General features: G+C 46.6%; 1 protein-coding gene across 3 annotated transcripts in view; it reads left to right on the top strand.

Moving 5' to 3' along the window:
• Positions 1–16,492, top strand: part of PDLIM1 (PDZ and LIM domain 1) — an 82,172-nt gene extending 65,680 nt beyond the window's left edge. For 2 of the 3 annotated variants that reach the window (XM_077454295.1, XM_077454297.1), the window contains 3 exons: positions 9,933–9,986; positions 10,356–10,467; positions 16,069–16,492. In XM_077454295.1, coding sequence (XP_077310421.1) covers positions 9,933–9,986; positions 10,356–10,467; positions 16,069–16,255 — 353 coding nt within the window. In that variant the 3' untranslated portion in view covers positions 16,256–16,492. The remainder of the gene's footprint in view (positions 1–9,932; positions 9,987–10,355; positions 10,468–16,068) is intronic. The other variant, XM_077454296.1, reaches the window with a different exon arrangement.
• Positions 16,493–16,714: the final 222 nt, after the last annotated feature.

The following is a 16,714-nucleotide window of genomic DNA, read 5'->3' as shown; positions in this document are numbered from 1 at the left end:
CCTTTTGAAATTCAGTGTCTTTGTATTCCTCTTATGTTTCCTATTTGTGTGATTTTTATATTGAAGCCAATTGACCAGTGATCGCTATTTCCTAAATTACCCCGTATTTCCACATCTGTGATCACGTCTGTATTGTTTGTAATCTGTAGATCCAGTAACGCTTTATTTCTAGTTGGTGCGTATACTATCTGACCCATGAAATTGTCCTGCAAGACATTTAGGAACTGGCGAGCCTTAGACTAATGCGTGGTTCCCTCCGCCCAGTCTGTCTGGATAATTGAAATTCCCCCGTTATGATAACACTTACCATCCTTGCTGCTAATCCAAATTGTGTTAGGAGATCTGTTCCCCCCCCCCCCCTCCACCCTCAGGTTAGGGGGCCTATAGCATACTCCCAGTATTATTTTCCGCTTGGCTTCATCCCTTTTGGAGCTCTACTCATAAGTATTCTACCTCCCTCCCTAACTCCCTTAGTGATGCCACCTCTCACATTCACTTGTACGTTATTCTTGATACATAGGCATAACTCTCACCCTTTTTCTCTTATATTCACCGACTGACACAGCTCCTCTTAGCCATTGGGCTGTTATGTCACCTTTAGGAGAAGACTAGGCATTACATGTTATGAAAAACACAGAACTTTTAGTTCCGCCCAAGGGGTGGTCCCTTAGATAACAACCCCCCCAGCCTGCCATGCAGCCATCAGTTTTATTTTCCCTAGTGAAGGAGAAGGACCTAGGAACCCTGACGGCCCATCGGTCCATTATTTTTTTTTTTCTGCAGAAGTTTGGCTTTTTGCGCAAGATGAAAGATCCTGTGATCTGCTATCAACAGCCGGCTGGGTGACAGGCTGGATACCCTTATCCTTGTAGTCTCCCCAGCCTGGCCAGCGAGCATGTGCAGGTCGTAGCTATGCACTAGGCCGGCCACGACATACCTCAGCTCCAGAGGTGGTCGGTGAGCTTTATGCTCCAGGGCGCACATATGACCAGGCTACTAATGTCTGCGTCACAGTGTGCCGAGGCCAGCCGCCATCCTGTACTGATCGCAGAGTGGGTCTGTGATGGAATGCCTCCCAGCTCTTCAGGACTGGCAAGTACAGCTCTCCCTGCCTCGGTGAGGCTGAAAAGCTGGGTATTCCCTGGGGGGGTCAATTTGGGGTTCCCTCACCTCCCTCTCTTCTCTCCCTGTCTCCATCTTCCCTCCCCCACTCCCTGTAGGGGATGCTGCATGTGTGGCTGCTGAGCGGTGTGTCATGTGCAGAGGCTCTCCGGGGGGGCTCTCACCTGGGGGGGGGGGGCTGCGCTGGCTGGCTGTGCCCTGCAGCGTTGATCACCGCCATTTTCTGGCACTGCCCCTCATGGTTTTCAGTGTTCAGCGGCCATCTTAGGTGAGGGCAAGGAACAGCATGCTCTCTGAAGCTAGCGGCCATTTTCCCTGTGATTTTTGTCCTTTATCCTGGACACCGGCGGCCGTTCTCTTGAAGCCTGAACACGTTTTTCATCAGGCTCCAGGAGCAGCATGCTTTCCTGTAGTCCGGCGGCCATTTTCGCAGTGCTTTTTGTCCTTATGCTGGACGCTTGGCAGCCATTTTCTTTGAGCCTGGGCACATTGCAGATTGGTTTCAGTGCCATAAGCAGCAGCTTTGGATGACAGTGACAATTCCTCTGTACCTGAGAGCTGACAGAGAACACAGGCACTACTTGCAGGACAGCGCAGAACCACTCAGGGTGGTGGGTCCTGTGGGAAAGAGCCCATCAGCCAGCAGCAGTTAGGTGGGTGGGACCATCACTGTCGTAAATGTCCTCTTCAGGTGGCAGACAGGGTAGGGTCAGCATGGCTTCAGAAACTGGTGTTTCTTCCCCTGAAATCCAGGCAGTTGCAATCTGTTCGCCTGCGGAATGCGCAGTGCCCCTGGACACCTTGTCGGCGGTCCTCAATTTGTTCGTTGCCAAGATGGATGCTGTGTGTGGATGCAAAGGTGCTATAAAGCGGCCCCTGGCCCCCATCCTCTGAGGAGAGCTCTGACGCAGACTCGAGGCCCTGCTGAGGCTGGTGACCCCTGTTCTGTCGTTTTCAGATGACTCTGACCAGGACCGTTCGGACAGTGAGAATGAGTCACCGTCCGGGTCCGTGCACAATAAAGCGCTTGTTGGAGCACTTATCACAGCTGTGCGCGATACCCTGAGGTTTTAGGAGCCAGCAGATCCCTCTGATATAGCGGTACCTTTTTGGGTCCCGTGAGTCAACACATTCACCTAAGGTGTTCCCGTATCTGACTTATTTTGACAAGTTAATTTACAAGGAATGGGGTCGACCGCAACTGACCTTTTCGTTCCCCAAATACATGGCGGTGTGTTACCCCTTTGTGGAAAGCCTTCTCAAGAAGTGGTCGACTCCTCCGGTCCTGGACCCCCCCCCCAGTATCCAGGTTAAACAAAGTAACCACGATCCCGGTAGAGGGGACCCTGCATTTAAGGATCCCATGGACAGGAAGGCGAGCCGTTCCTTGTTTACGGTTGTGGGGTCAACCATGCGACCGGTACTGGCATCCGCACTTGTGTCGCAGACACCGAATGGGCAAAACTGTTGCACTGCGAATTGGGAGAACAGGCGGCTTCTCCTGTCTGCGTGGAACTAGCAGACCAACTAGTGCAAGGCCTGAAGTACATTTTTAATGTGGCCCTGGAAACTCTTCCCCCTGTTATCCAGGGCTTCAGTGTCAGCAGTGGTGCTGAGGCGCCTGATTTGGTCATTTTAAAAAAAAAAGCCCTGATGGATCTTCCCTTCCTTGGCGACCGGCTCTTTGGAGCCTCTTTGGATGACATTATTAAAAATGCCACAGGTGGTAAGAGTATGCTACTCCCACAGGCCAGGAAGGCTAAAAAGCCACGCCGTAGGCAAGGGCCCTCATTTTCCGCTCACAAACGGCTTTTTCGTCTACCCAGAGCTTTGGCCAAATGTCCTCAGATCGATAGGACGACTTCTGAAGGACAAAAGCGTCCTTGGAACCGCAAGCCTAACTAACCTGCGAGCAAAAGTGTGACTGCATGAAGGTTTGCCCCCACCCACAACTCTGGTGGGTGGTCGCCTTTGGGAGTTTGCAGCCCGGTGGGCCTCTCGGCTGTCCGACCAATGGGTCTGCGATCTGATTTCCTCCGGCTACAACATAGTTCCTCTCTTGGCCGCAAAACAGATTCTTCCCCTCCAGCATACCCGTACTCCCGGCTCGCCAGGAGGCCCTCTTGGGGGCGGTAAGGGACCTGCTTCATCTGGGGGTGATAGTACCTGTTCCGGAATCTGAACGTTTCCAGGGGTTCTACTCAAACCTGTTTGTAGTTCTCAAAAAGGAAGGGGTACGCCCAATCTTGGATCTTAAAGCCCTCAATTACTTTGTAAAAGTATAAAGGTTCAGAATGGAATCAGTTAGCTCAGTAGTTGCTGCACTCCATCAAGGGGACTCCCTGGCGTCCTTAGAGGTCCAGGATGCGTACCTGCACATACCTATATGCCTCCAGCATCAAAAGTTTCTGCGGTTTGCAGTCGGAAAAGCCCACTACCAGTTTGTGGCTCTCCCTTTTTGGTTTGGCATCACCCCCCGAGTCTTTACCAAGGTTTTGGCTCCAGTTTTGGCATTGCTGCGGCAACGCGGGATCGCGATCGTTGGATACCTAGACGATCTCCTCCTGAGAGCATCTTCCACCTCAGAGTAGAGGAGGATGTGGCGATCACCATGCAGACCCTGCAGGAATGTGGGTGGCTGTTGAATCTAAAGAAGTCGGTGATCGTACCAACTCAGCGTTTGGAGTACCTAGGCTTGCTGCTGGACTCCAGGGAAGCAAGAGTTTTTTTTTCTCCCTTCAGACAAGCTGCAGACTCTCAGAGCCTTGGTAAAACTGCTGATGAACCACAAATGGTCATTGCTGCGCTTCTGCATGCGAGCCCTGGGACTCATGGTGGCCTCTTTCGAGGCAGTACCATATGCCCAGTTCCATACCAGAGTGCTGCAGAAGGAGATTTTGACGAAGTGGGACAAATTATCCAGGGATCCCCTGATTTGGTGGCTGAGGTACCCGGTACTTCAGACCGGAAAGTCGTTCCTACCTCTGAAATGGATGGTGATCACAACGGACGCCAGCCTATCCAGCTGGGGTGGAGTAATGGGAGTTCAGTCGACCCAGGGCCTCTGGTCGGCAGAGGAATCCAAGTTGCCGATCAATCTGCTCAAACAGAGAGCGATCGAGCTATGCCCCTCCACATGGTCGATGAGACTGCGGGGGGTGTCCGATCAGGATCCAGTCAAATGCCACCAAGGAGGAACAAGAAGCTCGGCCGCCGCATGGGAATTCGCTCACATACTTCAGTGGGCAGAGTGTCATGTACTGGCCCTGTCAGCCATTTACATCCTGGGAGTGGAGAACTGGCAGGTGGACTATCTGAGTCGACAGATGCTGGCCCCAGGAAAATGGGCATTGCATCCGGAGGTGTTCAAGCTACTGTGCCTGTGGTGGGGCACAACAGATGTGGATCTTCTGGCCTCCTGTCTCAATCGGAAGGTGCCGAAATTTGTGTTGAGGACAAGAGATCCATGGGCAGACACGTCAGATGCGCTAGTGGCTCCGTGGGATCAGTACCAGCTGATCTATGCCTTTCCCCCACTGAAACTGTTACCACATCTGCTTCGCAGAGTGGAGGACGAGGGGATCCCAGTAATACTGATTGCCCCAGATTGGCCTCAGCGTCCTTGGTATGCAGACCTAGTGCGCCTGGTGGCAGACGCCCCCTGGCGATTGCCGTTGCGAGAGGACCTTCTGTCTCAAGGTCCGATTCTCCATCCTGCTTTACCATCGCTGGCTTTAATGGCATGGCTATTGAGAGCCAGGTTTGGAGGAACCAGGGTCTGTCGGACTCTGTGATCCCAACTATGTTGACAGCACGGAAATCTTCTTCTCAGAAGATATATCATCATACCTGGAAGGCTTACATCTCCATGTATGAGGAGAAAGGATGGCATCCGCGCTCTTTTTCTATATCTAGGATCCTGCTGTTTCTTCAGCGAGGAGTAGACCAGAAATTGGCCTTGAGCACCATTAAAGGACAAACGTCAGCTTTGGCTGTCTTTTTATTTTTATTTTTTTTATTTTTTTTCATCAACCCCTGGAGTCTCACTCTCTAGTGAGTACCTTTTTTGTCCAAGGGGTCCGGCATGTTGTTCCTCCGGTGCGTCCAACGTTACCTCCATAGGATCTGAATCTGGTGTTGTCGGCACTGCAAAAACTGCCTTTTGAAAATATCAGAGAGATCCCTCTGTTGACTCTTTCCCAGGAAGTGGTCTTTCTAATGACCATCACATCGGCCAGGAAGGTTTCGGAACTGGCGGCCTTGTCCTGCAAGTTGCCCTATCTGGTTATCCACAAAGATAAGGTGGTGTTGCGTCCGCAACCTTCTTTTCTGCCGAAGGTGGTCTTGTTGTTTCACATCAATGAGGACATTGTGTTACCATCTCTGTGTCCTAAGACGACACATTCTAAGGAGGTGGCACTTCATTCCCTGGATGTGGTTCAGGCTCTGAGGGTGTATTTGTCTGACACGCCTCCCTTCCGGAGGTCAGACTCACTGTTTGTTTCGGTGGCTGGTCCAAAGAAAGGCATGGCGGTCTCGTCGGCCACCATTTCCAGGTGGATCAGGCAGATTGTAGTGCAAGCCTACACCTTGAAGGGGCAGATGCCCCCCTTTCCGGTCACGGCCCACTCCACAAGGGCAATCGGAACGTCTTGGGCCTTCCAACATCAAGCGTCTGTCGCTCAAGTGTGTAAAGCGGAGACCTGGTCGTCTGTTCACACTTTTACGATGTTCTACAAGGTAGATGTCAGTGCACCGGCTTGCAGGCGGCCGTATAGTTGCAATTGTATTTGCAATTTTTTCTTTTTTCCTGGTTTTTGGGGTAAAAACAGTATCTTTTTAAGTTAATGCACTGTTGCATTTGTTACCGCAGGTTTGGTGCAGTTTGTAGGTAGGGTCTCTCTGTTGAGGAGCACCCTGTGTGTTTTATTTATTTATTAATTTTTGTGGTGGTTTTTGCCATACACTATCGTTTTGTGGGTACAGTTCATGCTAGTTCCCACTTGCCACGATGGATGAAGTTTTTATGCTGGTTTTCCCTTGTTTTTGGCACTGCTCGGGGATGTCCCAATGGCTAAGAGGAGCTGTGTCAGTTGGTGAATATAAGAGAAAATTTTTTTATTTTTTTTTGCACTCGCAGTAAAATCCTTTTCTGTGTAATTCACCGACTGACGCAGCACCCGCCCCTCCTAATTTTCTTTACCTTATACTGCTTGTTGACGTACTGATGGCTTCATGGCAGGCTGGGGGGTTGTTATCTAAGGGGCCGCCCCTTCGGTGGAACTAAAAGTTCTGTGTTTTTCATAACATGTAATATCTAGTCTTCTCCTAAAGGTAGTGTAACAACCCAATGGCTAAGAGAGGAGCTGTGTCAGTTGATGAATTACAGAGAAAATGATTTTACGGTGAGTATAAAAAATCCTATTTTTACCCTCTCTATCCCTGCGATAAAGGGTATACCCTTGAATGGTTGCCAGCCAATCATGAGAGCTGTTGAACCAGGTCTCTGAAATTCCCCAAAAATCCAAATCCTCCTTGTACAACAGTATCTCTAGTTGACCTATCTTGTCCGCCAGGCTCCTGGCATGGGTGAACATGCCACCTAGTTTAGATCGGTCGCATATTATCCTCTTATTGGGTGTTTTCCGGGGATTGCAACTAGGACTTGTCTATATTTTTAACTTGGGTTTATTTGCTTTAGTCAACCTACCACTAATGCCCCAAATACTACCCTCTGGAATATGTTCCGCACTGACTAGCTGTACCTCTAAAATCCCCTCTAGCTTTTTGGACATTTTCACTTCCAGCTGATCTGCACCCTCCTCATTTAGGTGCAGTCCGTCCCTTCTATGATACTGGTGATCGATTAAGAAGTCAGTCCAGTCCTCCAGGAACCCAAACCCCTCCTTACTTCACCAGCTCCTCAGCCACTTGTTTACTTCCCTAATCTCCCTCTGCCTTTCTGGTGTGGCTTGTGGTACCGGTAGTATTCCTGAGAATACTACCTTGGAGGTCCTTTTCCTCAATTTAGCTCCCAAGTCCCTAAAATCGTTCTATAAGACACTCCATCCGACTTTGTCATTGGTGCTAACGTGCACCATAATAGCTGGGTCTTCCCCAGCCCATCCCAGTAATCTGTCCACCAGATCCGTGATGTGCCAAACCCAAGCGCCCGGTAGACAACATACAGTTTGGCGCTTCAGGTCTTTGTTACAGATTGCCCTCTCTGTCTTTCTAAGAATTCTCCTACCACCAGAATCTGTATTTCCTTGAACCCCCCCCACTTTCACTGGAGGAGTTCAACTGGCAGCTAAGAGAGCACCTCAGCTACAGCAGTGCTGGCCCCTGACTGGTTTCACCAATGTCACTGAATGGAGCATAGTTATTTGGATACTCCAGCCCTGGATCGGTCTCTTTGGCACTTCACCCTCTACTCTTCCTGACTGTAACCCATCTACTCTTTTCTAGTGCCTGCACCTCTGTCTCCACCCACCTCTAAACTGGCCCCTGCCATCACCTGCCAGGTACGTTTCTGGCTCTCCTTTAGTATGGAGGGTCTTCTCAGTGCTGACAGTTGCTTCCCCAGATTCAGAACCTGGGCTTCCAGGGAAACAATGTGCTTACATGTTGCACAGCAGTATTTGCCCTCGATCGGAGGATCAAGAAACGCATACATGCCACAAGATGTACAACTCGTCGCCTCTCCACACCCGCGAGGCATCGTACCTGTTAAATTTAATGAGGATTGGGGATTATATCCTGTCCTAATTGCCTAACAACTAGCTTCCTGACACTAATACTCAACAAGCCAATACACAGGTACTCGCAGACCAACGTGCACACAGAATACATAAGTATACATAATACAGAAGTACTAACGATCCACACATACACTACTCAGACAATACTCAGGTACTTGCAATACACAGGTACTACCTGACACTAATACTTAATACAGCCCACGTGCACTCACAGCACTCATGTACTTACAATACACAGGTACACACTCGCACCACACAGGTACTCAGTTCCACTTGGTCTAAGTGTCAACAAGCTGAAAATGAGTTCTACAGAAAGTTTTATATAGGCCTCAAGCACCTGTGACCAATTAACCACTCCCCTTTTTAATTAGTAGGCTGTTTAAGTGACAGAAAAAGGTGTTAAACAGCTGCAAGGAAAAGCCCCCCAAAAGAACCTAAAAATGCAAAACGCCAATCACCAGCAGTCAAAAGAAAAACTTGTTCACACTCTCCACTCAAGGTCCCCACTGTTTAGCTTCCAACCAGCAAGTCTGGCGACTAATGTCATGTCCCTTCATGTCACTAGTGAGGGACCTGGTGGAAGATTTGTATAACCAATAATTCTAGTGTATTTGGTTCCCATGATACCCAATAGGGTTGGTGGGGTTATTGCAATGGATGGATCTACCTGCTTTCCTATGGACAATGGAACACTTTCTCATATCATGCATTATGTGATTGTTGCAGGCAGTACTCAATTTTTTCGATCAGCCTTATCAAATCAGTTGATCAGAAGTTGAAATGGTTAATCCATTATACATACACTGATCTTTAGTTTCTATTACAACTAAAAGGTTTAACAATTATCTTAAAAAAAAAAAAAAAAAGTATAGCTTGGTTTAGGAAACCTAATGTGTCAGGTCACCTGGGTCCAGGTGACAGATGCACACCGTTTGGAGTCAGGAGTTCACTGCTAAGGTAGTGGACCTTACGGCTGACTGGTGCGGATGGAACACTGGGTGGTTCAGGAAGGCAGGTCCACTGGAGAACCAACACAGATCCCACTGGGAGCTAGAGCATAAGATTCCCCAGGGCGCAGAGTCTAAAAGCCAGCAGGTGTTCACCAGAGCCTCTAGTGGTGAGGATGGACTGCGCTGCAACTGACTCCGGGTCGTGGGCCCCAGGGTCTCCCAGCTCATGCTCACGGTAGGCTACAGAGAGGAAGCAGCAGCCCAGGACAAGGGATAGTAAGGAGATAAGCCAAAGGTCAGGGCGACTTGCAGACAGAGAACACGCCAAAAGGTCAGGGTGACACCCAAGCTGGGATAGTCAAGAACAAGCCAAGATCGGTAAACTGGATCAGATGTAGGACACAGCGCAATGAGCACACAGAAGCCAAATCGCAGAATATTGATAAGCAGAGCTGGCTTGCAGTGCACAGGTTAATATGGAGATCCCTGATGGGGCTGGGGTGGAGCCATGCTTTGAGAAGAGATTACTTAAGCAGCCAGGTACCCGTTTCTGGCCTCTAATCTGAACACATGGAGAGGTAAGCTGACAGACAAACATTACTGCATAACCATGACATAGTGAATGCAGTGGAAGTCTATGCTAAAACTAAAATCCCTGCATCTATAGCCAGCAACATTCTAACACTAACCTATCTAGCCCTGTACAGGGAAAAAAAAATCTGTATACATACCTTTTCTGCAGGAGATCCGACTCTATCTCCAGCGGTGGAAGCTCTGCAGAGGACACGGCAAACGACTGTGAAATGAATGGGAAGTGACGTCACCCATAGACTTTACTATGGGGCTTCTGTTGTCGGATGTGTCCTCTGCACCCGTCCACACAGCGAAGCCCCAGCTGAGAACACAGCGTAGGATTGGGTTGGATCGCCCGCAGAATAGGTATGTATACTGATCTTTTTTCTTTACAGGGCTAGATAGATTAGTGTTAGAACATTGGTGTCTATAAATGATGGGATTTTAGCATGGACTTCCACTTTAAGTATATATTGCAGTATATTCTTATGAGAAAAATGATGCCAAATTCTATCCATGTCGCCAGACTTCCAAGGCACCGAATATGCATTCCCAGGTTCAGCTGATGGTTTAGACCCAGGTAGTTTATGGCTGACAGCTCGGTCAACACATATCACATTAGTGTGAGCGCTTATTATCTCACTCTGTTGTCACCTTCCTTTGCATGTTCTCTCTGGATGACCGGATCTGTCCTATGTTGTATGGCAGTAATTCTTGGTTATTGTGAAAATCATTTAATGATGGGCTTCAGTTGTGTATTGTGATTATAGGAAGTGGTGAGAGACACTGCTCTTTGGCACTGCTTGCCTTTATGCATGCATCCAGTCACAGAACGATTCATGGGAATTTTTTTTTTCTTTCACTTGAGAGTAGGAATGTTTCTGTTATAGTAATATATGTATGGATATAACACACATGCATGACATTTTGCTTTTATGAACTATTGCAGGTGAGAAGCCTTCTGGGTTCCGTAGTGTGAGAGCCCCCACCACAAGAGTAGCAGCCTCTGTTGGCGGTGGGCAAAAATTGCCAATCTGTGATCATTGTGGATCAGGCATTGTGTAAGTAGTGCTTTTTTCCTTTTAATGAAAAAGTGGCAAAGGAGTAAATGTTTGTTTTGCTTTGCCTGCTTTCATAGCATACATACAGGGTAAAGGCAGCCATACATGGATTGAAATTCTTCTTCTGGTTCAGCAAGGATTGGAAGAATTTTCAGTACATATATGGGTAGGCTGGTTGTACCAATCGACTTCTGTACCAACAGCCTGATGGGTTTTATCCCAATTGATCAGTGCATTCTAACGGTGGGCCCTGCCAACTGTAAAATGATTCAGTGGCAAACAATATTGGGTCTGTCGGTCCTTCCTTTTTTTTTTTTTTTTTTTTGTGTTAAACCTACTGGACAAAGAATGTATGGCCTGCCTTATTCTGATTGGTTGCTATACTTAAGAACATTCTGTGGAATATGTTTTGGTCTTACTTTTAGAATGTTGACTCTGAACTTGCTAGCTTGCTGCTGAACCTCGAACAGCCCACCATCTTTTGGCGCAGAACCCAACACACAAACTGCAGTGCCAACAAAGCAAGTCATTAACAGCCCCATACTGAGCCATTGACAACTAACTCTTTCTCATCACAAAAATATATAGTATACCGTATCCGTACCCTAATTACCCCGCATATACTATATTGACAGCGCTAAAACAAAAAAGGGAAAATAATCAAAAAATAAAATATAATAAATATATAGAGGATAAAATATAATAAATATATGGAGGATAATAATTCAGTGTCTAAAAAAAGTCACTAGCAAGTGTCCATAATATCTCCAAACATATATGACTCAATATTCAATTGAGCTATCACACTTTGGAAAAAAGTTCAGAAAAGAAGATCCATCTCCGAAGAAGAAAACACCAGTGTGCGAAGGGTCTGACGGCCGGTGACACCCCTTATGGTAATTCACTCACCAGAACCCAAAGGGTTAACAGGCACTTCACTACGGCTGTAGAAGTAGTCCCACTAGTGTCCCTCCGGAAAATCGTCTTATCAGAACACCATAGGTTCCTCTCTCTCGGGCTCCCTGCTCTCTCACCGATAAGAGTTCACTTAATTCTCATTCACAGCCCCAGATCCACATATAGAAAACAATAAAATATAGATTCCATAGTGCAACACAGCTTTATTCATTAAAAACACTCATGCGCTTAAAATCATACGTACACAATGTGCACAGCAAAATGTCACATTTAAAATGTCACTTGCAGTGATAACGAGGTGGTCTCACCGCAGTCCTGAGCGCGTGGGCCCACGGACGAAGACGTGATGACGAAACGCGTATGGGCGTGACCAGGCAGCTATACGTCACCAGAGCAGGCTATTCGGAGTGGTTACCCGGGACCCGCCGTGGAAGCTGAGGCAGTATTCGACCAAACGCGCTCAGGACTGCGGTGAGACCACCTCGTTATCACTGCAAGTGACATTTTAAATGTGACATTTTGCTGTGCACATTGTGTACGTATGATTTTAAGCGCATGAGTGTTTTTAATGAATAAAGCTGTGTTGCACTATGGAATCTATATTTTATTGTTTTCTATATGTGGATCTGGGGCTGTGAATGAGAATTAAGTGAACTCTTATCGGTGAGAGAGCAGGGAGCCCGAGAGAGAGGAACCTATGGTGTTCTGATAAGACGATTTTCCGGAGGGACACTAGTGGGACTACTTCTACAGCCGTAGTGAAGTGCCTGTTAACCCTTTGGGTTCTGGTGAGTGAATTACCATAAGGGGTGTCACCGGCCGTCAGACCCTTCGCACACTGGTGTTTTCTTCTTCGGAGATGGATCTTCTTTTCTGAACTTTTTTCCAAAGTGTGATAGCTCAATTGAATATTGAGTCATATATGTTTGGAGATATTATGGACACTTGCTAGTGACTTTTTTTAGACACTGAATTATTATCCTCCATATATTTATTATATTTTATCCTCTATATATTTATTATATTTTATTTTTTGATTATTTTCCCTTTTTTGTTTTAGCGCTGTCAATATAGTATATGCGGGGTAATTAGGGTACGGATACGGTATACTATATATTTTTGTGATTTGTCCTTTTGTATGATAGCAGCTTGTTAGGGTGAGTTTTGACTTACTGCATAGGGCGCTGGGATCATTGTTTGTCACTTTCAATATTTTGTGTGCACATTCCAGTGATACTAGTACTTGTTAACTCTTTCTCATGCCATGCATATAACTTCGGGCCCCCGTCACTTTTTATTTAATTTTTTTTTTTTTGTGGTACATCGCATTAAAGTGACTGTAAAGGCAGAAGGGGTTTATTTTTATTTTATTTTTTTCTTAATGCATTCTATGCGTTAATATAAAAAGCCTTCTGTGTGCAGCAGCCCTCCTAAGAGGTCTCTCTAGATCCAGCAATGTTGCAGGAGTGTCTTGGCTATCATGGACTCCCCTCCTTATTGGCTGAGAAAGCAGTGCGGCACCATTGGCTCCCGCTCTTGTCAATCAGCCAATGAGAAGAGAGGGGGCAGGGCCACGACTCCATGTCTGAATGGACACAGGGAGCTGTGACTAAGCTCAGGTGCCTCCATAACAAGCTGCTTGCTGTGGGGGCACTCGACAGGAGAAAGGGGCCAGGAGCACCGAAGAGGGACACGAGAAGAGGAGGCTTCAAGCTGCTATGTGCAAATCCACTGCAACAGAGCAGGTAAGTAGGGACATGTTTTGTTATTTTTAACTTTTAAAAAAAAGAGAATTTACACTCAGTTTAAATGGGCTGCCTGCACACCAGAACCTACCTGTGCATACCTGTACTTTTTTTTTCTTGACCGTGCACAAAACACATGGTAGTGTATTGCAACACAGGTGGTCGTGTTATGCATTTGGGTACCATTGAAAATACCAGCAACACATAGGTGCGAAGCCGAGCCAAAAGCTTTTTCTTCTGAAATCCCCTCAATCATTCTCGGGGACTTCAACATCCCTATTAATACGAACACTCCTGCCCCTTCCAAACTTAGCCTAACCACCTCCTTTGACCTGAAGCAGTGGATACATGCTCCTACTCACTCTGAAGGCAATATCCTTGACCTTGTTTTCTCTCACCTTTGTACTCCATGCAACCTCTCTAACCAACCATTCCTGCTCTCTGATCACCACCTTATTAGTTTCACTCTCTCCCTCTCCTTCATCTCCTCTCCCTCCAACCATGTAAAGGTTACCCGCAGAAACCTACGTCATCTCAACCCTTCTCTTCTCTACTTTGCTGTCGACAACCTCTAGGACAAAATCTCACCCGTATCCTGCACAAACCTAGCCACTTCTGTCTACAACACTTCACTTCTAGCCTCACTGGCCCCCCTCACTACACACAGAATCAAGCCCCGACCCCTTCAACCTTGGCAAACAGATGTTACTAGAAGTCTGAAAAAACGTAGTCGTGCTCATGAGCGCCTGTGGCGTAAGACCAAGTGTCAGAAAGATTTCAACCAATATAAATCTGCCCTCCAAAAATACAATTCCAGCCTCCTCTCTGCCAAGCAGACCTATTTTATCACTCTCATTAGCAACTTATCCCGTCCCCGTCAACTCTTCTCTACCTTCAACTCTCTACTTCGTCCTCCACCCGCCAACTCACTCACTGCCCAGGAGATTGCCAATCACTTCAAACAGAAGATTGATACAATTCGCGCAGAGATCTCTACTGTTCTGATACCCTCCACACTTTACACTTCATGCCCACAGGCACAATCATTACTTCCCTCTTTCAACCCCACCACTATAGACGAAGTTGCTAAACTACTTGGAAATGTCTACCTTACCACCTGCCCTCTGGATCCTGTTCCCTCACAAATGCTACGTTCACCCTCTGGCTCTATACTACACTCTCTAACCCACATCTTCAATCTCTCCCTCTCTTCTGGCATCTTCCCCAACTCTCTAAAACATGCACTTGTCAGACCTATACTTGAAAAGCCCTCACTCGACCCATCCAATCCGAACAACCTACGCCCCATCTCCTTGCTCCCCTTCTTATCCAAACTCCTTAAACGTCTGGTCTACAACCGACTGAGCATCCACCTCGCTGATAATAGTCTTTTTGATCCCCTTCAGTCTGGATTTCGTCCTCAACACTCCACAGAAACTGCTCTCCTAAAACTAACAAATGATCTACTAACGGCCAAAACCAATCGATATTATTCGGTACTCCTCCTCTTGGACCTCTCTGCTGCCTTTGACACGGTTGACCCCACCCCCCCTCCTCAAAAAAACTCCACACCTTTGGTCTCTGTGACTGTACTCTTTGCTGGTTCTCTTCCTACTTATCCCACCGCACCTTTACCATTCCTTACAACTCTACTTCCTCCTTTGCTCTTCCTTTCTCTGTTGGGGTCCCCCAAGGTTCTGTTCTTGGACCGCTCCTATCTTCAATCTACACTTCCTCCCTGGGTAAACTGATAGCCTCCCTTGGCTTCCAATACCCACTTTACGCTGACGACACCCAAATCTATTTCTCTCCCCCTCAGCTCACTCCCTCTGTCTCCTCAGTATCACTAATTTACTATCGGATATATCAGTCTGGATGTCGCACCACTTCCTCAAACTCAATCTATCCAAAACCGAACTTGTAATTTTTCCTTCCCCATATGCCCCTTCCCCTGATCTCACTGTCCAAATGATGGCACAACCATAAGCCCGTCCCCACATGCCAAGGTTCTAGGTGTAGTCCTGGACTCTGACCTCTCCTTCAAGCAACACATCCAATCACTGTCCAAATCCTGCCGCCTCAACCTCCGCAACATCTCCAAAATACACCCCTTTCTAACCAATGACACAACAAAGCTCTTAATTCACTCGTTGGTCATCTCTCGCCTCAACTACTGCAACTCCCTTCTCATTGGCTTACCTCTATATAGTCTATCACCTCTTCAATCCATCATGAATGCCGCTGCCAGACTCATCCACCTTACCAATCGCTCTGTCTCTGCTACTCCTCTCTGTCAATCCCTCCACTGGCTTCCGCTCAGCCAAAGAATTAAATTCAAAATACTAACAACTACGTACAAAGCCATCCACAACTCTGCCCCCAGCTACATCACTAGCTTAGTCTCTAAATACCAACCCACTCATTTTCTTCGTTCCTCTCAAGACCTCCTGCTCTCTAGCACCCTCATCACCTCCTCCCATGCTCGCCTCCAGGACTTTTCCAAAGCCTATCCAATCCTATGGAATGCACAACCCCAATCTGTCCGCATATCTCCTACTTTATTAGCTTTTAGGCGATCCCTGAAAACCCTTTTCTTAAGAGAAGCCTATCCTACCCACACCTAACAACTGTATTTTAATTTTCTCCATCAGCTCATCCCCCACAGTTACTACCTTTTTTGTTTCAACTTGACCCTCCCTTCTAGATTGTAGGCCCTCTAGTCCCTCCTGTATTGATTTGTATTGTAAGTGCACTGTCTGCCCCATGTTGTAAAGTGCTGCGCAAACTGTTGGTGCTATATAAATCCTGAATAATAATAAAGGGTTGTGGTGTGTGTGTGTGTTTGTTTGTTTGTTTGTTTTTTTTGTTTTTTTTGTTTTATATGCAACTGAAAAAAAACCTGAACTTTATAAGTGACTATAACTTTGCCTTTTGATAGGGGAGCCTTCGTAAAGATCCGTGACAAGCCTCGTCACCCTGAATGCTATATTTGCACTGACTGTGGAACAAATCTCAAACAGAAGGGGCACTTTTTTGTAGAGGAAAAGATGTACTGTGAAAAGCATGCACGGGAGCGTATGACACCCCCTGAAGGCTACGACGTAGTGACAGTATTCCCAAAGTAAAATGTAGCAATTTCTTATTTCTGCTTTGCACAAAATGACATTTCCTACAATTTTTATTGCTGAGTGAAGGCTTCTGTTTACCCAAGCACAATTGTTTGCAGAAAATGATTCTAGAGCGGAACCCTGTGGATTTTTTAAAAAATATATAGGAAATTCAACTCAAACATTTCGACGTTTTTTTGTTTTTTTTTTATCTTGATTGTAATACTCAATACAGAGCATCTTTATGACACAAAACTGTGTGTTTTATTTATTTTTATAAATGGCCATGGCAGCGGACAAAGATGTTTCACTATTTATGAATTGCTTTTCAAAATAAGATGGTGATTGTTTTATAAAGAGACAAGTGTATGACCCAGCAGAATGAAGGAAAAAGCAAAAAAAATAATAATATAATTTTGTGTGAGTGTGTGTTTTATCCCAATTGATCAGTGAAACAAAAAAAAAAAATGGAGAGTT

This window comes from Lithobates pipiens, unplaced genomic scaffold (genome assembly GCF_037356315.1).
Source record: "Lithobates pipiens isolate NorthernLeopardFrog02 unplaced genomic scaffold, aLitPip1_a1.2 Scaffold_25, whole genome shotgun sequence".
NCBI classification, from domain to species: domain Eukaryota; kingdom Metazoa; phylum Chordata; class Amphibia; order Anura; family Ranidae; genus Lithobates; species Lithobates pipiens.
The sequence above is the reverse complement of the archived record's forward strand: the minus strand, read 5'-3'. Positions and strand labels throughout refer to the sequence as shown.